Source organism: Henckelia pumila, chromosome 3 (genome assembly GCF_033568475.1).
Source record: "Henckelia pumila isolate YLH828 chromosome 3, ASM3356847v2, whole genome shotgun sequence".
In the NCBI taxonomy this organism is placed as follows: domain Eukaryota; kingdom Viridiplantae; phylum Streptophyta; class Magnoliopsida; order Lamiales; family Gesneriaceae; genus Henckelia; species Henckelia pumila.
Window position 1 is genome coordinate 169,850,596 of NC_133122.1, and position 22,775 is coordinate 169,873,370.

General features: G+C 37.3%; 1 protein-coding gene and 1 long non-coding RNA gene across 2 annotated transcripts; both read left to right on the forward strand.

The window, feature by feature from the left end:
* Window positions 1–3,080: 3,080 nt before the first annotated feature.
* On the forward strand, window positions 3,081–6,771 carry LOC140891144 (uncharacterized). The gene is made up of 7 exons (XM_073299471.1): window positions 3,081–3,390; window positions 3,467–3,543; window positions 3,606–3,740; window positions 4,489–4,543; window positions 4,651–4,738; window positions 6,108–6,206; window positions 6,424–6,771. Exons 1-7 carry the CDS (start codon window positions 3,152–3,154, stop codon window positions 6,559–6,561), a joined length of 831 nt encoding a protein of 276 aa, XP_073155572.1. The 5' UTR covers window positions 3,081–3,151; the 3' UTR covers window positions 6,562–6,771.
* A 2,097-nt stretch (window positions 6,772–8,868) lies between these two features.
* On the forward strand, window positions 8,869–10,708 carry LOC140893483 (uncharacterized). The gene is made up of 4 exons (XR_012153160.1): window positions 8,869–9,244; window positions 9,339–9,554; window positions 10,065–10,359; window positions 10,470–10,708. It is a non-coding gene; the product is annotated as an uncharacterized lncRNA (long non-coding RNA).
* Window positions 10,709–22,775: the final 12,067 nt, after the last annotated feature.

The window sequence follows — 22,775 nt, forward strand, 5'->3', positions numbered from 1 at the left end:
ACTACATTCTCTCCCACTTAAGATCTTTCGCCCTCGAAATCAGGACTAGGATAACAGAGCAAAATAATACTGAAACGACTTGTTATTACAATACTGCAGTTTACAACTGAACTGCAAAATACAATACAATCAAAACAACATCAGATGTTTAGAATGCATACGACTCTTTAACTCCCAAGTCGCTTCCTCAGTGCCTCGACGCTGCCATTGAACCATGACTAAAGGAATGTGCTTATTCCGAAGCACTTTGTCCTTTATGTCTAAAATCCTCAACGGTCTCTCCACATACGACAAATCCGGCTCTAACCATACTTTTGTCGGATGCAGAATGTACGAACCATATGCAATGTACAGACGAAGTAATGACACGTGGAACACTTTGTCAATGTTGGAAAGATATGGCGGTAACGCCAAACGGTAAGCCACATCTCCGACTTTCTCCAAGATCTCAAACGGACCAATGAATCTAGGCGCTAACTTTCCCTTGAGACCAAATCTCATCACCTTCAGGAAAGGTGAAATCCGCAAGAAAACATGCTCTCCTGACTCAAAGTGTAAAGGTCTGCGTTTGGTGTTGGCATAGCTGGTCTGCCTATCCCGTGCAGTCTTGATCCTCTTCTTGATCAGTTGAACTTTATCCACAATCTGTTAAATCAACTCTGGTACCTCAACCTGTCTTTCCCCTACTTCATCCCAGCATAAGGGTGTTCGACAACGGCGACCATAAAGAGCCTCAAACGGTGTCATGTCAATACTGCGATGATAGATATTGTTATAAGCGAACTCTATCATCGGCAGATGATCTTGCCAGGATAACCCAAAATCCATCACTGAAGCCCTCAGCATATCTTATAATTTCCGAATAGTCCTCTCGGACTGGCCGCCAGTCTCTGGATGATATGCTGTGCTGAGACTCAAAGTGTTACCCAAGGCTCGCTGAAAACTTTTCCAAAACCGTGAGGTGAACCTCGGATCTCTGTCACTGACAATACTCAGTGGCACTCCATGTAAACGCACAATCTCCTGAATGTACAATCACTCCATGAGATCAAAACTGAACTCGCGATTGTACGGGAGAAAATGAGCAGATTTGGACAATCTGTCCACCAACAACCCAAATGGCATCACACTGCCTGGAAGACATCGGCAAGTGGGTGACAAAATCCATCATCACGTGCTTCCACTTCCATTCCGAAATTTCCAAACTATGCATCAGACCATCCGGTCAACGATGCTCTTCCTTAACCTGCTAACAAACAAGGCATTGGAAAACATACTGGTAAATACTGTGCTTCATCCCTTTCCACCAGAATCTCGTACCTAGATCCTTGTACATCTTAGTATTGCTTGGGTGCACGGTGAATCTACTACGATGAGCTTGAGACAAAATCTCCTCACGCAAAGACGAATCCTCAAGCACAACCGCTCTACAAGACAAACACAAAAAAACATCAGACTGAAAATGGAAATCAGAGGTGTTGCCTCCCTGAGCAAGCCTCGCTAACTTTTGCGTCTTCGGGTCAGAAAGCTGAATTTCTCGGATACGAGCAAACAATGCTGGCTCAGCTAACACTGAAAATACTCGAATCCCTTGCTGATCTCTCTTGTGGCGAAAAGTGAAACTCAAAGAACACTACTCATGGACAACACTAGACACAACACTAGTATGAAGGTCACTAACATAAACCTTACGATTGAGCGCATCTGCAGCTGGATTCGCAGAACCCGGATGATATTTGATCTCACGTTTACTTTAATTAAATTTAATTAGGTAGAAATTTTTACTTTCAAGATTATTTTATTATTAATATTTTTTAAAAAATTTACATGAATTCAAAATTTATTATTATAAATCATTATCATACATTTTGTATTAAATTAGAATTATTAATCAATGTAAATATATATCTATTGATAATTAAATCCAAATTAAAATATAATATATTGTAATATATTTATAAATATATAATAAAATTATTTATTTTATCTGTCTATATTATAATTATAGTTATATTCACACGTCCGTATATTACGATTCAATTAATAAGTTATAAACATAGTTAATATATAATTTGATATATTGATAAAATATAATAAAGTAAATATAATTTTGTTCTATATTTAAATTAAAGCATCTTAGTTTAAACCAAGAAATTTATAAAAAAAAGGCGTAAATTAAGTATATTAATTTTCGGTTATCTAAGTTCGTATTTGAAAGAGCTTCTAGGAAGCACTTCTCAGCTTTTATTTAACAAAATTTTAAAAATTTGTGAAATTTTGTGAAGGAAAAACTGAGAAGTGCTTTCTAAAAGCTCTCCCAAATACTACCTAAATCACATAAATCATGACAATAAGTTATATTATTTCATGTGTCGTCATGTGATGCTTCGTCCTTAACGTGTAATCAGTTTTTTTCTGAATGAAATTTGTCTTTTCAACAAATAACTTGGGAATTTTTTTTCTTTTTATTAGCCAAAACTCACTAAAGCCATCGAATATGATTTATTTAATATTGATACTATCTTCCGCAGTTTTGAAGTGAGGATAAATCTAAAAAACGAAGGAGAAAATAAAACAAAACCACATCCATTACTGCAAAATGAGAGGTAAAATGCTGTTGTCTCCTTTTATTTTTGCATAGAAATATTTTAATGTTGTATAATATACATTTTATTCTCGGTAAATGAGTCGTATGAATCAATCCCAACAATTAAAACAGTGTTTGGAAAAGCTTCTAAAAAGTATTTTTTAGCTTTTTTTTTAATAAAATTTCACAAGTTGATTTAGTGATTCCGAACACACTAAGGTAGTGTTTAGTAGAGATTCTATGAATGACTTCTCGGCTTTTTCTTAACAAAATTTCAAAATTTTGTAAAAATTTATTAACGAAAAGATGAAAAGTGATTTTTAAAAAGTTCTCAAACACTACTTAAGAGTTTTTAAATAAAAAAAACAATATAAAAAAAGTAGAAAACTAAAACTATTATACAAAAATTATTTTGAGATAATCTTCATAAATATTGCGAGCGAAATTCACCAATTAAAATGACCATGTGGAGTCGTGCTGCAGAATGATTTTCCGATTTTCAGTAGATATTTATTTAACTCAAAGATAATGATTTAGCAAAGCAAATCAAATCAGTTGGCGAGGATGGAAGCAGCAGCGGGAGTAGCAGCAGGAACTGTAATGATCTCCTTGTCTCCTAAAACTCAAATCCCTTTCCTCCTCAAGAACAACCCTGCTTTATCATCTTCCTCTTTCCCCAAATTCTCCCGCCCCTACGCCCTCACTGTTTACAATACCCAAACTTCTACTTTTAAAGAAATGCTGCCCAAAATCGATAAAAGCGGCAGATTTTGCAGCCCCAGAGCCGCCAGGGAACTCGCCTTGTATGTTTTATCCCAAATTCTCCCCCTTTCTTCAATGTTTTTGTTGCTTTGACCTTGTCTCTCACTCATGTCTTAGGATGATTCTGTATGCTGCTTGTTTAGACGGGTCCGACCCAGTTCGCCTTTTTGAGAAAAGATTGAATACCAGAAGAGGTACTGCTTACTTCTTTTTATTACTGGAGAATATAGAATAATCTGAGCTTTAACTTTTACAGAATCTGGGTATGAATTTGACAAAGCTTCTATACTGACGTACGATCACATGAGCTTTGGAGGTCCTCCACTCGCCGCTCACACCACTGAAGAAGCTGAAGCACTCTTGAGAAATGATCAAAAGCAGTCTGATAATGGTACTTCAATTTCCTCTTTAGAATATTTTATTTATTAGTTGTATATGTCAATTTTCAAATTTCCTTTTGTTTAGTGAAAATCAAAATCTATCTCTCTTCCAACTTCAAAAATATATACCAAAAGGACACAATTTTGATACTGTGGAATTGTGTAGTAGTCAAGAAATTTTAGCAAGCTCTCAATTCTCATATATGGAAGCCGGATATTTTGGATTTGAGCTTCTAACATTCTGCTGTCCTCTGGAAATCGTAAATGTTTTGAAGGCGCTCCTATTAGAAGACCAGTCTTTTGGGAGGAGGCTCTCATTTTTGGATTATTACATAGCAAATGTTTTACTTTACTACGATTTGTATTTTAGAACCTGGACTTCTTGAATTACCTGCATGGCTATTTAGGCCTGAGCAATATCTGTTTGACATATGCTCTGTGACGTATGTGAAGTGCTCAATGTTTCCTTTGTTTTTCGCAAGGAAAGTAATAGAACATTTACAAACAACTTATTAGCTCATGAAGAAGTTAAAACAACAAATAAGAAATCTTAAATGTTTCTCAAGGTAATTTTATGACGAACGCAAGCATGATGAGTGGGCACCCAATACTAGTCTTGATGTATATGGAGTCTTTGTGTCATCAGGTGTCTGTATTTGTTTGTTTGTGTTTCTTATGCACTTTTGTACATGTGATCTCTATATGGCCATTACATTTCTTGAAAGAGCATGTATTAACAGCTCAGATTCTCTGTCTCAGAAGCAGAAGTTCTTTCAGCACCCCCAAAGTTGGTGTACAGCAAATTAATTTTGTGGTATGCCACTATATTGTAGATTTTGTTGCATGATTTGCTACCTATTTGAAATGTTCTCAGAATGCAATCTCAACCTTTCTGGATATATAACTCTCTCTGTGCTGCAGCTTCGCTCGAAAACTTTTGGTGGCAATCGTAGAGAAGTGGGACAGTAACGTGCTTGCTATCGAGGAAGTTGCACCCCTTAACTGGAAGGTTTGATTTGCTCGTGATTTTCCATTTTATTGTTAGTTATTACGTATATTCCTTGTCCACAATTGTAATTGCAGGGGAATTCGTCAAATCTCCTCGAGGTGACGTATAATGTACCTGAACTTATAAAAACTATGATTTCACGAGGCGTGCTTGAGGACCATCATGTTTCCCTCCAACAATTAATTATTTATTTTTGCCACCTCAGTTGGCTGCCATGCCTCTATCCCGAACACAAAACACAACGGCGGACAGTTCAATTTTAATGCTAAAAAATGAACTCAATAGCAAAAATCTTAGAATCACGATAATCATACAAAGCTTAAATTTTAACAAATCGTCGTGGAATTGTCTTTAAATTAAAAGTGGAAGTAAACATCCTCATTGCAATGGAAAGAAGATATATTTAACACCTAAATTGCCGAGAAGTTTCTTGGAAGCTTGAATAAATATCCACATAAAAAATATGGGCTTGAGAAATGCTTTCATGAATACACGGTGGACTCTTTATGTCTCCATTTTCGGGAATTGTTTCCTGCATAGTTCCTATCTTTAGTCTCTAAGAAATGATGGAAAAAGTCACGTCAACTGTTAAATTTCCTATATTTGGTTTGTTCCCTATTATTCTTATGGAACTTGGGATGGTATTTCTGTAGTTACTTAGTTCTGGCCTTCAATTATATTTATCTGTCAAGTAGGTGAGGATTCACTACCATCAGCGCCTAGCATTACATAACCATTACCCCACTTTAATCTCATCATGAAAAACTGAAAAGGTCCTCAGAATTGTGAGGCTACACACTTTAGTGACAAATCATCAATGCAATCGACAGTTAATTGATGAACACCTCTTGAAATTGGGAATTCAGCTCTTCTCACCATATAAAAGCCGAAACATGCTATCTTTCACACTTGCATACGCTTACTATCAACTCTCTTGATACCTCTGATGTTTTGACTAAGAATGATCTTGTGTATGATCCTCAACAGTAAGGAAAACGTCAGTGCATTTATCTATAACATATATATTTGAGTTAATCACAATTTACAGGACTCTTTTATAGGATGATTAGAATTCTGCACTTTTGCAAGTTTACAGGACTCTTTGTATATGAATCATTCAGTCTGCTGACTACTGTTGGACAGCCGACTAGTTTTTTTAATGCTTATAAGCATCTTGTTCTGGTACAACCTGCATTATCTTATTCACTTGTGCAACTTTATGTTTGATGACTCCGGAAATGTATGACCTCCCTATGTCAATTTGAGAATGTTTGGATTATGTTGGGCATTGACGTTATTAGTCAATAGTGGCAAAACTGATAATTTGTTCGTTGATGCCGTTTTTCTTCATTCTGTTAAATTGATTCAGAATGAACCCGCTGGTAGAATTCTGGAGCTCTCCATTCTTCACTTAGCAATGTCTGAAATTTCAGTTCTTGGGACAAGGCATCAAATAGTCATTAACGAGGTTGGCTATCTGTCTTTATATATGTGAATATTTGAGGAAAATTTTGATGTGCTCACAGTAGGTGTTCACAAGAAAGTTGTTTAACTACCTTAGGCACTTGTATGAAACATCTTGTACTAAGTTGCAATTAGGAGGTATCAAGAATTGGAGTGAGCTTATTATACTTGAGTCGAGAAAATCCTTGTTTGTGCTGAACATGTTTGTATCTGTGTTGAAGGCTGTAGACCTTGCAAAACGTTTCTGTGATGGGGCAGCTCCTCGCGTAATAAATGGTTGCCTGCGGACTTTTGTCGAGAAACATAGTGGCGGTGATGGTGAAGTCCTCGGTAGTTTCAAAATCAAGCTGAACAGCTGAATCGAGGTTGTGGTACTGCCACTGTGGGAGTTTTCCTGGAGCCAGAAAGGAAATGAACTATGTAATTTACGACAGTTTTGGGATATAAATTCAAGTATAGTGGATGAATGTTGTATACCACTAATTGTTGTAGCAATTTAAATTGGAGAAAATCCATTTTTACTGTGATGACGGGTGGTTTCAAACAATTTATCATGTAGTTTTTACAGATGAGACTTGAGATTATGATACATTGCTGAATAACTTCTAATATGTTTTAAATGGTTAGATTTGCGCATGATCATGGTTAATAATGTTTATGTAAATAGATCCATTAGTAATCCTTCTAAATATGTAACACTCAATTGTAAACCTATAAATAGGGGTCTTTGGTTGACAAATAAAATGATTGAATTCTCACTGCATTTCTTCATTTCTTTACTGTCAATTTACATGTTATAAGCATTAGTGTTCTTCAAGCTAGAGAAAAAAAGTATTCTTGTCTTTATATGGATGCTATCAAACAAACACAATAACTATATTGATACTTTTCGAAGAAACATAAATTTAATTTTTATGTTCATGCTTCTAGTTTAATATTAGTGTTTTTGAAGCAGCACAACATTTAGATTTTATATTAATGTTTTCGAAGTAGCACAAATTCTAAGTTAATATTGATGCTCATGAAGAAACACTAGGGATGGTAATGGATAATGTCTAGACCCGGTCAAGCGGGTCCACATGCAGGTCCGGGGCAGGTCCTAAGTTTGTCCGACCCGCTCCGCCAAAAAACCCGGGACCCGCTCCGCCAAAAATATATATATATTAATATATAAATATAAAATATATATGTATAATTCTATTTTTTATATTAAATAATTAATACTTTATCCATTATTTGAGTATGATATTTTTGGATTGAAATGATTTTAATATATTATGATATTTTTAATATGAAAATATATTATTATAATTTATCTTTTGTTATTAATTATTTTTTAATTAAATAAAAATGATACATTTTAACTTGTGAGAATATTTTTTGTCCTAATATTGTTAATATAAATTTAAAAAATAAATTTAATGATGTTTTGTTAATTTTTTTAATTTATTAAAATTTTTTATTTAATAAAATTTGGCGGGTCCAACGGGTCTAACCCGAATTGAACCCACCGGATCCACGTGGCGGGACGGGTCCAAGGGGAGGCGGGGGCGGGCCCGTGTTTACCCAAATCCGTCTCATTGCCATTCCTAAGAAACACGGTCTGATTTTATGTTGAAGCTCTAACACAACATTTTTTATTTGATACGTCATACACCTACAAATACAATATAATTATTTAAGATTTATCAATATTCTCAAAGAATATTGATACAAGATATAATGTTTGTCAATTTTTATGAAGAATCAAATCTTCAAAGATTTGCCAATAATAATTGTTGGATTCCTTGTTTTTGTTGATAACAAACAATAACTTATTGTACAAAATCAAGTTATTTTTGCATATAATACAAGTACTCGATCGTTCTATTGAAGATTCAAAATAAGTCATTCAACGGGTATCAAGATGAAAATCCATCCAACCATTTCAAGACTTGGCAACTTAGTTGATCTATTTGAACACTCAAGCGAACAAATATGTGGCACAAGGACTACTCAATCGTTTACTCTTACAAAGCACATTTGAAAACGGTTGAATAAAGTTATCTTCTGGTACAAGCCACATACTTCACAAAGATCTTACATACTAGTATAGATATATAGATCATTACAATAGTGAATGATTTTATTGATGCAATATGATTTTCTCTAGTTAAGAGATTAAATTTTGTACAGAGGTAACGCCAAAAATGACACTTATTCATAAATTTTTATGGTCGACGCTATCATAGATAAGAAAGTTGATTTTGTGGTTACCATATTTTCTTAACTAAAAGCTGTTTTGAACCGAGTATTTCTTTAGAAATAAAAGAGTCATTTAAGAGAAAGGTTAGTCGGTACGAGTATGTATTGAATGGTAGAGTTTGACCTATCCTACGAGTATCTTAATTATCAATCTAATGGTTCAACGATTTGCTGATCATAGATACAAGATTCCAGTGAGAATCGAGAATTGGCTTGAGAATTTGATATCACTTATGGAAAGGAGGATATTTCCAAGACAAGTATCTAATACTAAATGGGCAAACACTTATATGAGACAGTTTCACGGATCTAATTTCGTGAGACGGATCCTTACCCGGATCCATTGCCTACGACCCGCATCCAATTCTTGCGTTAATTAAGCCCAAACATTTTTTCACTCTCCTTGCAAAATTGAACGGAAATCTCCATAGCCTTGAGTTTGATTCTCCCCATCTCCTTGCGTTCAATTTCAAGAGAAAAATTCCCAGCCCATCTTGAATCGAAGAAGTTACAACCATGATTCAACTATCCATCTGAAATTACTTCAATTCGATTGTTGTAATCAATTAGGAGGTCAATTGAAGCGATTGACCAATATGAAGGCGATGACCCTCTCCAGAAGCAAAATTGAAGGAGAAAGCTGTTCAGAATTGGATCCAAATGGAAGGAGATCGCTTTAGATTTCCCAGAGGAGGAACCATGTTTCCCCGGGGTTCGGATGCTTATATCGATTATATTAATGCGCTTATCCTTCTTACTGGTGGAACCATTCGAACTGCTGTTGATACGGGTTGCGGGGTAAGGAGTTTATCTCACAATATTGATCGTATTGTATATTTGTATCTTCTGTTTCACAAACTTCTCAACTCTTTTTGTGGTGTTTGTTCCTCAGGTAGCAAGTTAGGGTTCTTATCTGCTGAAGAAGAACATTATCGGGATGTCTTTTGCTCCAAGATATACCCACGAAGCGCAGGTGTGGTTTGCATTGGAACGAGGCGTTCCAGCAATGATCGGCATCATGGGCTCGCAGAGACTTTCATATCCTGCCCGGGCTTTCGACATGGCTCACTGCTCTCGCTGCCTGATATCCTCTACAAACATGGATCAAGTGAGTAATTTTATTATATTTTATGTTGGTTTTTGGATGAATTTTATGTTGATTGTTTGGTCAATTGATTTGAGGAGTTCTGGTTCATTCTTTGGGATATTAGAATGGATATGTTAATTTGTTGTTAGTATTGATGATTCTTTGAGAAGTGGTTCTTTAGGCATTTAAGAGACCGCTGACTTCAGCTTTATTTGACGTGAAATTGAATTATCTGATACTCTGGTTAGCTTGTCCTTGGTCCTGTATTAGTAATAAGTCTGCTAAATTGACCCTGAGTTGACATAATCTGTTTTGAAAGATCTGGATTTGGTTATGTTTTGTTTCAATACTGAAAGTAGGTTGCCTTAGATATATCTGCATTTGCAAATGCTGCATCATGTTTGTTTTTATTCAGTGCGAAGTGATTTTAATTGGAGACCAAGTTAATTTTTTCTGCAAGTTTTTGAGTATATACTAATTCGGTCACCTGGTCAGTAAGAAATATGAGTTTAAACTTGTGTTCTCATACAGTAAAAATCAATGGCTGATTATTCCGAAAGATGGAGGCTTTTGCGTCGAATACGACCGCAACACGCACGATCTTTGTTCCTTTCAATTCGAACACAGAAAACTTGTACACTAGTAGTAATCTTGATGAGCAACATCAGGATGATTATGCACCTTCGGATTGCCAGAGCGGGATCTCCGGGACTCAAAATGTTCAAGAGTTACAGTTTTATGGCAAGGGATTTATTAGACTGGACGAAGGTGACAAGATTTACGAGACTATCAAGAAAAAGGTGGTTTCGAGTCTTAAGCTCAAGAGGTATTATAGATATCTTATTATAGAATGTCATTTGCGTTTTGTTGTGAAACACAGATTATGTGTTGTAATTAGTATCAAGTATTATTCATTCTCTGTTTTCATCATGATAGGTATATGCGAATAAATGCCTGATCTGGCAGCTAAGATTTAAAGGAGTAACTTGCTGCAAGATTTTACAAATGCAATAGTACTCGATTGCCTTTATCAACACATTGCATTGGAGCTATCAATGTCACCAGGGATTGGATGATTTTTCATCATGTTACTTTTTCCATCTTGCTGTCCTCAAATCTTAATGACTACTTATTTTTTGTAGCTCTTCATAGTTTGGAGTGTTTATTCAACGTGTCAATCTTTTGTATGTAGTTAGTCTTTCCCTAGTAAGACAGAAATTATTAGAATGACGTTAAGTCGTGAAGTAATATTTTTTATGTCAAATTAACATACGTCAGAGTTAATACCTTTAATAGAAAAACTAATACGTTTGACAAAAAATGTAATACTTTTTATGTCAAATTAGCATACTCTAGAAATAAAAGTTTTATCATAAAAAGTAATATTTTTTATTTAAAAAAATGATATTTTTCACAGGAAAACTATTACTTTTAATGTCAAATTAGTATACTTTAGAAATAATACTTTTAACAGAAAAACTAATACTTTTGATCGAAAATAATATTTTTCACATAAAAAATAATACTTTATTTTATATTCAATAATTTAAATTATAAATATTAATAAAATGTTGTATGAACTCAGTGTTTTCATATTAAGTTACAAATTATTAGAATTTCATTAAGTCGTTAGGGTATTCTAAATTTTTTGCAAATTAATAAATAAAAATGTATATATATATATATACTTATAAATACTAAAATTTTATGAAATAATACCTTAAAATAATATTTTAAGGTCTATAAAAATCTCATAAAATATTTTGGATGAAAATCAAACATCTTGTTCGTCCACGGTCCCGTCTACGCGATCAAATAAATCATTTACGCAAAAATCTAAAAATAATATAATTGTGGGTTAAATGTTGAAATAACTTTAAATCATGCATATAATTCACATAAAATTCACATAAAATCATTTAACCCCAAAAACTAAATTTTTAATTAAATTAATTTCCTAATTATGCATGCGGATTTACGTAGGAAAATGTTGGGTGCTACAATTCTCCCCCCCTTAAAATGAATTTCGTCCTCGAAATTAAAGTACTTACCCAAACAACTCCGGATAGCGAGTTCTCATGTCGGTCTCGGTCTCCCATGTAGTTTCCTCATTAGAGTAATTCAGCCACTGGACCTTGACCATCGGTATGACCCGCGTCCTAAGAATCCGTTCCTCCCTAGCCAACATCCGAACTGGCCTCTCCTCGTAAGCTAGCTCTGGTGTCAACTGTAGAGGCTCATAATCCAGAACATGCGATGGATTCGAGATGTATCTCCGAAGCATGGACACATGGAACACGTTGTGCACTGCCGCAAGACCTGGTGGTAGCGCCAAACGATAGGCCAACGTACCAACTCTCTCCAAAATATCGAATGGGCCAATATATCTCGGATTGAGCTTGCCTCTCCGACCAAAGCGCATCACACCCTTCATAGGTGACACCTTCAGAAACACATAGTCACCAATAGCAAACTCAAGATCTCATCGTCGTGTGTCGGCATAAATCTTATAACGACTCTGAGCAGTCCTCATACGATCACGAATCTGAGTCACAACATCTGCAGTCTGCTGCACTATCTCGGGACCAAGTAGAACTCTCTCTCCAACCTCATCCCAGTACACGGGAGATCTGCATCTCCTCCCATAGAGAGCCGCATAAGGAGCCATACCTATAGACGCCTGATGACTATTGTTATAGGTGAACTCCACTAATGGCAATCTCGATTCCCAAGAGCCCTGGAAATCGATGATACAAGCCCTCAATAAGTCCTCGAGAACCTGGATTACTCTCTCAGACTTGCCATCTGTTTGGGGATGAAAAGGTGTGCTGAACAGTAGCCTAGTCCCCAATGTTGTGTGAAGACTCTTCAAAAATGCAGATGTGAATCTCGGATCTCTGTCCGACACAATAGACACAGGTATGCCATGCAGTCTAACAATATCTCTGATATAAAGATCTGCATACCGAGTCAGGGTGAAGGTAGTCCTCACTGGTAAGAAATGAGCTGACTTGGTGAGTCTATCTACAATCACCCAAATCGATGTACAACCTCTGGCATTCCTCGGAAGACCTACCACAAAATTCATCGTGATGTTTTCCCACTTCCATTCCGGAATGGAAAGAGGTCTAAGCAACCATACTGGACGCTGATGCTCTGCTTTGACTTGCTGACAAGTCAAACAATCTGATACGAATCGCCCAATGTCCCTATTCATATCAGGCCACCAATATAATGACTGCAAATCTTTGTACATCTTCGTACTTTCGGGATGAATGGAGTATGGAGATGTGTAAGCCTCTGTCAAAATCTCGGCCCTCAACTAATCAACGTTCTGTACCCACATCCGACCTTGGTACTGAACAATACCATCCACGACAGTATATAGAAGACTGCCCTTGGCCTCGTCCCTCTGCCTCATACGCTGTAACTCCTCATCAGCAAGCTGTGCATCTCTGATCCGATCTCGAAGAGTCGGTTGCACTATCAATACTACTAAACTCGGCGCATGACCGCCCGAGTAGATCTCCAAATCAAACCTTTGAATCTCCCTCTGAAGTGGCAACTGCACTGATAAACAAGATAATACTGATATCTTCCGACTCAATGCATCAGCCACTACATTAGCCTTACCCGGATGGTAGCTAATGTCACAATCATAATCCTTCACAAGCTCTAACCATTTGCGGTGCCTCATGTTCAACTCCTTCTGAGTGAAGAAGTACTTGAGACTCTTGTGATCAATGAAAATCTTGCACTTCTCACCATACAGATAGTGCCTCCAAATTTTCAACGCAAACACAACTGCTGCAAGCTCTAGATCATGAGTCGGATAATTCTGCTCATGAATCTTCAGCTGTCACGACGCATAAGCAATCACTCTATCACACTACATAAGTACGATGCCTAAAACCATCTTAGACGCATCTGTGTACACCACTAATTCCTCGTGTGCGACTGGCATCGCTAACACTGGTGCAAAAGTGAGTGCCTCCTTCAACTGATCGAAGCTCCTCTGACAATCAGGGCTCCACACAAACTTCGCATTCTTCTTGGTCAAGGAACTACAATAGAAGAAAAGCCCTTAATGAACTTCCTGTAGTATCCGGCCAAACCCAAAAAACTGCGAATCTCTAATGCGTTCTTCGGAGTCCCCTAGTTCTGTACTGCCTCAACGTTACACTGATCCACGACTATCCCATCTCTAGAAACGACATGGCCAAGAAATGTCACCTGCTCAAGCCAAAACTCACACTTGCTGAACTTTGCATACAGTCGATGCTCCCTCAGAGTTTGCAAAGCTGTCTGCAAGGGCTGTCTATGCTCTTGGAGTAGATCAATATGTCATCAATAAATACTATGATGAACTGATCGAAATACGGCTGAAATACACGGTTCATGAGATCCATGAAGACCGCTGGAGCATTAGTCAATCCGAATGGCATCACTAAGAACTCGTAATGCCCATAACGTGTCCGGAAAGAAGTCCTGGACACGTATGACTCGAAACTGATGGTATCCAGATCGCATATCGATCTTGGAGAATATCGAAGCTCCATGAAACTGATCAAATAAGTCCTCTATCCTCGGCAGTGGGTACTTATTCTTCACTGAACCCTGTTGAGCTCTCGGTAGTCAATACACAGTCTCATACTTCCATCCTTCTTCTTCACAAAAAACACTGGTGCTCCCCAAGGAGAAAAGCTAGGGCGAATAAAGCCTTTCTCCAATAACTCCTGAATCTGCTTCTTCAGCTCTTTCATTTCAGTAGGAACAATTCGGTACGGTGCCTTAGATAGGAACAGTATCAGGAATCAACTCAATACTAAACTCCACTTCTCTCGCTGGTGGAATTCCTGCAACATCATCCGGAAAGACATCCGTAAAATCACGAACAACGTCGATCTTTGATAGGGATCTGCTGGACGGTTTTGACGATGTGACCATACTGGCAAGAAACCCCTGGAAACCTCGTCGCAATAATTTCCTTGCACGCACCAAAGAGATGACATGCGAAACACTGCTGCTCTGGGATGCAAAGAAGATAAACGGGTTGCCCTCAGATGGTTTCACTGATACTGTTCTCCGACGGAAATCAATCAAAACTCCATTGGCTATTAGTCAGTCCATGCCCAGTATGAGATCAAAGCCTGTCATAGGCAATACAACTAGATCGACCTTGATTGTATGCCCCTGCAACTAATATTCCAGGCCTCCGATGACACTGGTAGTAGTGAGAATCTCTCCAGATGGCATGGTGACATTATAACCTATGGTAGAAACCTCGGGTGTGATTCCTACCTGCCTTAAACTCTTTTGAGATAAACGAATGCGTAGCTCCAGAATCTAGCAACGCAAACGTAGAGTTAACTCTAACATGAATCCTCCCAAAATATTTCCAAGAAGATGCACCCAAATCTTAAATTATCCAATTTCACACCTATGGACTACTCGTCTCCGAGGCATATTGCATCACCACACACTCCTCACGTAAATCGCAATGCATAACTAAGTATTTAAAACTTTCATAACATAAAACCTTAAACTATGAACACATGCTCCTAGTAAAACATATTAAAACATTTAAAACTTACAGACCAGTTGTGTGGCTTCTGAGCTTCACGTAGCAGACTGGTCACCCTCCAAGGACCATGCTCTGATACCAAATGAAACGATTCGATCTAATAAAAAACTAGAATTTTTTTTAAAAAAATAATAATAACTAATAAAAATACATATAATACATATATGTATAAACACTAAAATTTAACATTTAATAACTAATAAAAATACATATAATACATATATGCCCATACATATATGTATAAACACTAAAATTTAACATTTAATAAAAACTAATATAAATGATGTCCAAATATTTAATAAAATTCTCGAATCATGCAATAATAAAAATAATATCTCAACTCAAAATCCATAAATCATGCATACATAATAAAAATAATATTTTCGAGCACCATAAACGTGTAAATGCGAAATTTTTTAAAAACACTGCTAAAATCTCTCATGTCATAAAAGTACTGATAGCATTGGTCACGGGCGCCGTCTGCAGTGAACTCATAGACCCTCACCGCCGGTCGAAGCTAGTGTGCTATCATCATACTCACCTGCACCATATAAGCGTAGTGAGCCTAGAGGCCCATCATGTTTTATCTCATAATAACAAGGTTTAAAATCATGCAAACACATAATCATACTAATACATATAACTTACATGAACATGTATGCATGATCTTAACAATAATGCATCATAAACATCTGTCATCATCAGTCCATACAGAAATCATAACTAATCATACATAGCATAACTGAGCATGTCATCATCATAAACGGTCTATGGTCATATCCATGAATGTGACTAATAACTGTGCCGACTGATCAGTCTAAAGAACCAACGTACGTGGCGGTGAATAATCACCTCTATGCTGGTAGTAAACTACCTCTGTGCTGGTGGTAAATCACCTCTGTGCTGGTAGTAAACTACCTCTATGCTGGTGGTAAACCACCTCTGTGTTGTCACATCACTTCAATTTCCATCAAAAATATTTTCCATGCTCAATTCTCAATCATAAACACATCGTAAAAATATTTCATGTATTCATGCATTTCAAATATGTTCGTAATATCTATTTAATTAATTTCCATAATATATATATACTTATACTTAAAATAATTTTCATGCATAAAATAAATTAAATATATATTTCGGAAAGTTATTTTTTTCATGGGATTGTACAGACTGCTGGACACTTAAACTTAAGCCCATAAATTCTAGACTTGCCCATTAACTAATTTTAAAGCCCAAATTTCATATTTAAGCCAAAATAAAATACTTAAACATAATTGGGCCCAAATAAAATATTTAAGCCCAATAACTTAATTAAGCCCAATAATAATTACTGACAGGCCCAAAAATTCACAGACTGGCCAATTTTCATGGGCTCCCAAGCCCATGAAAATTAATGGGCTTACTTAATTAAATATTTTTAAGGCCTAATTAAAATATTTAAAAGCCCATACACTAATTAAATAATTAAAATAGTCCAAATACATCACTTAATCTAATAATCACTTAAAAATAAAAATATCGGAGCCCAACTAATCTAACCCTTACCCGAACCCAACTAACTTAACCCATGATTCAAAGGACCCGACCCAGACCCCCAGACCCGACCCGGCCCGTTAGGCAGCCCACAAGCTTATCACCTAACTTGTGCAGAAATCTGCACATGGCCAAACCTAAGCAGCTGTACCAAATCCTTTCGTTCTTCTTGCTCCAGCAACCTTTCGTCATGAAACCACTGCCTTCATCTAGCTCACTTCTAGACGTTTCCAAAAATCCAAAAACCAGCCTAAAACGTGACCTATACAGTTCAAACGAACCAACACAAGTTAGCCATAATTCTGCTCGTACATCCTGCTCCGACCACCAATGATCGTGAAACCACTTCTCAATCCTACCCAACATCTAGAGGGTTCAAACCCTTCAAACCTCACCCAAGATCGTGGCCTGAGGAAGGAGAACAAAGTCTTCTTCCTCAGAACCCCAATCTGCGTGCCCATGAACTTCAGAAGAAGGCAGCTTCGTTTCCAGCCTATCTCAGCCTCAAACCCCAACCTAGATTGACCCTAGGTACCCTGATACACTCCTTTAACGTTGATCTAGCAGCCCAGGTCCTCACCATGTCAGAAAACATGAGCCTCATGCAAGAAAACATGCAATCCGCGAGCTTTCCAGGCAAACATGCAAGAAATTAATATAAATTTGTGATGTAACCTGCTAGATCAAAATTTTCTAATGCATCAACAATTATGTAGCTTATATGGTGTTAATTAAGAGAATTCAACATGCCTTCATGAATATATACGAGAAAACAAATCCTATATCGCGTGTACTGGGCTCCGAGACGAACGAACCTTCAACCAAGCTTGAAAATCTCCAAAGAAATGTCTATGGTGGCTGAAGAAAGTGGAGGATACGTCTGAAAGAGAATGGGAGTGGCGGCTAGGGTGTTTAACGTGGGATTAGGGTAGAATTTAGGGTAGAATATTATAATTTAATAATACTTAAAATAAATGATTAGTTATTGTATTATTAAAAATACAAATTAAACTCTTAAATACAATAATTAATCTGATATTAAATCCTTAATCCCAAAATAATATAATAGGGGATTTTTAAAAATCCTTACAAGTCAATAAAATGACTTATTTTGGATTAAAATGGAAATATATATATATATACTTATAAATACTAAAATTTTATGAAATAATACCTTAAAATAATATTTTAAGGCCCATAAAAATCTCATAAAATATTTTGGATGAAAATCAAACATCTCGTTCGTCCACGATCCCGTCTACGCGATCAAATAAATCATTTACGGAAAAATCTAAAAATTCCGTAATTGCGGGTTAAATGCTGAAATAACTTTAAATCATGCATATAATTCACATAAAATTCACATAAAATCATTTAACCCCAAAAACTAAATTTTTAATTAAATTAATTTCCTAATTATGCATGCGGATTTACGTAGGAAAATGTTGGGTGCTACACATGTTGTGGTTGATGGTGGTGTTAGTGTTGAAGAGTCATCTATTGTTCTTGTAGTAGATGAGAGTCCTATTGATGTTCATAGTGGGACTAGTAATTTGTTGTTAGATGAGTCTTGTAATTTTGCTATTCAATTGAGTTCAAAAGAAGTTCTTGAGGATCAATTGTAATTTTGTACAAAGAGGTTTTATCTCATTGTCATGATTTAGCCGGTTCAATCTCGAGCATTGTTTGTTCTTCTTTGTAGGATTTTTGAGATGTATTGATTAAGGAGCAAAGGAGATACAATACTAAAAGGCTTAAAATGTTGGATCCATGTCAAGGTGAGGTTGCAGGTTTGAAGGTTGTTCCTTTTGTGAGGTATGAAGTAGATTTAATTCAAGGGTACAAATTCAATACCAAAATTCAAAGGTATGACCTCAATTCTCAATTGTGTGGATTTAAATACTTTGATGGGAGACTTGTGAATGTGCGTAATACTTTCATGAGATTGATGTGTTATATTTTGCATGCGTCTAGAGGTAAATTTATTGTGTTATACTTTGATTATATCTTAGTATATATCAAAACTTTGAATGGGCATGTCGAATATTTGATACTTGTGGTTGGTGATAATTTTCAAGAACTTAGAGTTGTTGGTGAAGAGTTGATCAAGTACCAATGAGGTAAGAAAAATATGGTAGTTACTACACTATCACAAAGGTATGAGTTTTTATCTCTTTTGGTTACATGGTTCTTATGGTTTGAAAATGTTAATGAATTGCATGAACGGGTTACTGATTTTCAGGAAGTGTTTGGAAAATAATTGTAATGCCCTATTTTTATCTTAAATGAGTTTATTTGAGTTAATCAGAGATTTCAGAGTTCTCAAGCCGGTTTGATTTTGATCAGGGTTCTTTTTGCAAATTTTGGAAATTTCAGGTACTAAAACGCAAATATTGATTTTTATATATTATCTACATATTTGTTTGACTTGGAAATCATTTCATCCTCTTCCCTAAATCGAGCTCCTCCATTGAAGACGCCTTCAAGCTTTTCCAAGCTTCCAGATTTCCTCCCGAGCTCGATCCGGCCGTTAGAAATTATTTCTGAAGGCAGATTAGTGATCACTGCAGTGAGAGCTCCGTTATACCGTAAGTATTTCTACGATCAGATATGTTTTGTTTTTCGGAGGTTGTTAGATTCGATCTAGATTCTAGTATGTTGTTCTTGGCGGAGTTCTGATCGTTTTTTATCTGTCGGTTTTGAATTAGAGCGACGTTCGGAATTGTTATGATTTTTGGAAGCTATTTTCAAAAATCATGATTTTGAGATTTGTTGGGTTTGTCTTGTTGTTATTGTATTAGCATTGAATTGAGTTGATATCGCTATTGAACTGCTGTCTGCGTTGTCGGTTTGTTCAGTTTATAGCCGTTATGCCGTCGGTTTGAGTTTTGGGGATTTCGAACCGTTATTGAGTTGTTGAACTCGGCTTGTAAGTCGATCATGGTAATTGATCTTTGATTTGTATCTGAACAGATTCGTTTGGAGTTTGTCAAGCCCGTGTTAGCAGCATTGTTCGTCAAGAGTTGGATGAAGATCGGTAAAGAGATTTCCTTGAACCGTTGTTTGTTGTTTAGGTTGTATAGTTGTTGATACAATCTTTTGTTGTAGCTTGTCCGGAGTTGGATCTACGACATTGAAAGGTAAAAGCAGTCATCGATAGCGGGATAGCATACTCGGGACAGTTGGTTCTCGAGTTTTCCTTAAAAGCACATACTTGCATCTACACTCGTTCTAGCATGAGGAACTTGTGTTCTGTTGTTTTGATTGAGCTTTTGTTATATGGCTATGTTTTATGTTTCTGTTATGCATTTATCTTGAGCCAATCTTGTTTTCAGCGGGCAGAACCGCCCTTTTTGTTTAGACGTTTGGGAACTATGATTGAGTGGCCTAGGTCGTAGTCGTTTCGTCTAGTGCTAGCATACTCATTATAGTTGCTCAAAGTCTAGAGGAGTGGGATACGTGGCACCACCTCGATTGGGAGAGTCGGTGAGTAGTTACGTGATCTCATCCTTGGGATCCCAAAAGCACAGCAGAAATCCCTCGTTTATCAGATTTGATATCCCGGTTTAAAGACATGCATTCATTACGTTGTTATTGATTTCGTTGTTGTTTTGAAAGCATGTTTGTTGTTGTATTACTTGTATGTTGCTTTTACTGGGATTATCATTCTCACCGGTTATCCGGCTGTTGCTTTGTTTTTGTATGTGTACTTGGCAACAGGTGGGGCAGGATCAAGTCAGAAGAGACATGGTTAGCTTTGAGGGAATGATGTAGAAGTGAGACTCGGTTTAGAAGTCTTGTTAGCATGACAATCTAGCTTATGTTTTGAAGCATGTTAAGAACTTGAACTTGGATTGGAAGTGGTCTTGCTTATGGTTAGAACTCTTGTATTCTGTATTCGGCTTGTAATAGCTAGCATCGATGCGTGTTCTTCACTTTTATGTATTTAAATGCTACGTTGTTGGATATATATTAGTTGGATCATGTTAGAGTTCTTTTGGTTATGTTATTGCACTTTTGGAGGCTTGTTTTGAGCCAATTCAGCAGGCCATGCGCGCCCGCGCGTCCCGCACTTTGTTTCGGAAGTCACTGGGCAGAGCTTCAGGCGCGCCCGCGCCTCGGGTGGCGCGCCCGCGCGAGGGCTTGGGCAGGACGCCATGCGCGGCCGCGCCTCAAGCTGCGCGCCCGCGCGTCCCCTTTTAAAAAAAAAAAAAATTCTTGGCTTTTAATTGCTTACTTATTGAATTACTCCTTTAATTGTTGTTTAGAACCGAGGTCTCACATTAAGTGGTATCAGAGCGTTAAGATTCTTGGTCGAACTAGAGTGAGCGGGTAGATCGAGTCTGCATGTATTGGCTCCTCGCATGTGTTTGAATTATTTTATTGTGTACTTAATTCCATGCGAGCATGCTTTATTGTTTGAACATTATTTGAATTACATGGTTGTGTGATTTAAATTAATAAAGCATGATCTACTTGAGATATATCTGTTTCTGTTATCGACTGGTATCCGGTATTCCAAGCGGTTGTAAGGACACTGATTGTAGCGATTAAGATATCTCGTGTCCTAACCTTTGATTATCAGATGGGTCCTCATCGAGTGATAAAAAGAAACACACCGCCAGTTATCCCTGCAACTGAGCAAGCTAGCACTGAAGTTGATCAGTTGGATGCTTCAGCAACGCCTATGGAAACCTTGCTGAAGAGGTTTCAGTCTTTCAATCCGCCGTTGTTGTTAGGTTCAGAAAATCCAGTTGAATGTGAAAGTTGGTTGGATGATATTGATCAGCTATTCGATTCCATTGATTACACAGATGACCGCAGAATCAGGTTAGTCATTCATCAGCTACGTGGGGTTGCTAAGAGCTTGTGGATCATGACAAAGAAAGCAATAGAGAATAGAGGTACGGAAGTTACTTGGACTCTTTTTAAATCTGAATTTTATGAGCGGTTTTTCCCTATCTCATACCGTAAGGACAAGGAAGCAGAATTCTCCAATTTGAGACAAGGGAATCTGAACATCGAAGAGTATGTTGCCAAGTTTGATAGTCTGTTGCGTTTTGCACCACTAATTGCCGGAGATGAAGAAGCTAAGGCAGATCACTTCATAAATGGCTTGAATCCTGACATCTTCACTTTGGTGAACACTGCTAGGCCAGACAACTTTGCGGACGCCATGAATCACGCAAAGGGAGCAGAAGCAGGCTTGTGGAGGCAAAGAGGTAATCAGGTAGCACCTCAGCAGCAGAGGCAATATCAGAACCAACCATCTCAGTATCAGAATCAGCCACCGCAACATCAGAACCAGCAGCAAAGGTATGAAGGTGGAAACAGTGGGGGAAACAGAAAGGATCAGTACAAGGAAAGAGGTAAACAGTTCAAGAGGCAGGGGAACAGTTCGTCCAGTTCCAGTGGTTCGAAGCAATTCGGTTCAGGACCGAGTTCTGGGTCATCATCCTTGTACTGCAGCAAGTGTGGAGGAAGACACTCACCGGATCAGTGTGTGGGGGTCTTCGGAAATTGTAACACATGTCAGCAACCGGGACACTTCTCTAAGGTGTGCCCTCAGCGTAACAGAGATAGAGCTCAGAGTGGGAGTTCGTCTAGACCTGCAGCTCAGCCTGAGAGTCAGTCTTCTGCAGTGCACTCTTTCTAGCCTCAGCAGCAGAACAGACAGGGAGGTAGTACCAATGCAAATCAGCCTCCGAGACAGCAAGCACGAGTCTTTGCTCTGACAGAGGATCAGGCTCAAGCAGCACCTGACGATGTTATAGCAGGTAACTGTTCGATTTTTGGTTATTCTGCTCATGTCTTGATAGATACAGGTGCTTCCCATTCTTTTATCTCTGAGAAATTCGTATTATTGCATGCTTTGCCAACTGAATTATTGCCTACAGTAGTAGCTGTTACTTCACCTTTGGGTGGAGGAATTGTTTCTGTGAGATTAGTCAGGAACTGTGAACTGTGTTTTGAAGGAAATTTGTTAGAATTCGACTGTATTGTACTGGGACTGTCAGATTTTGATTGTATTGTCGGGATAGATGCTTTAACCAAGTACAGGGTGACAGTCGATTGTTTCCAGAAAGGTGTCAGGTTCAGACCGGAAATGGCAGACGAGTGGA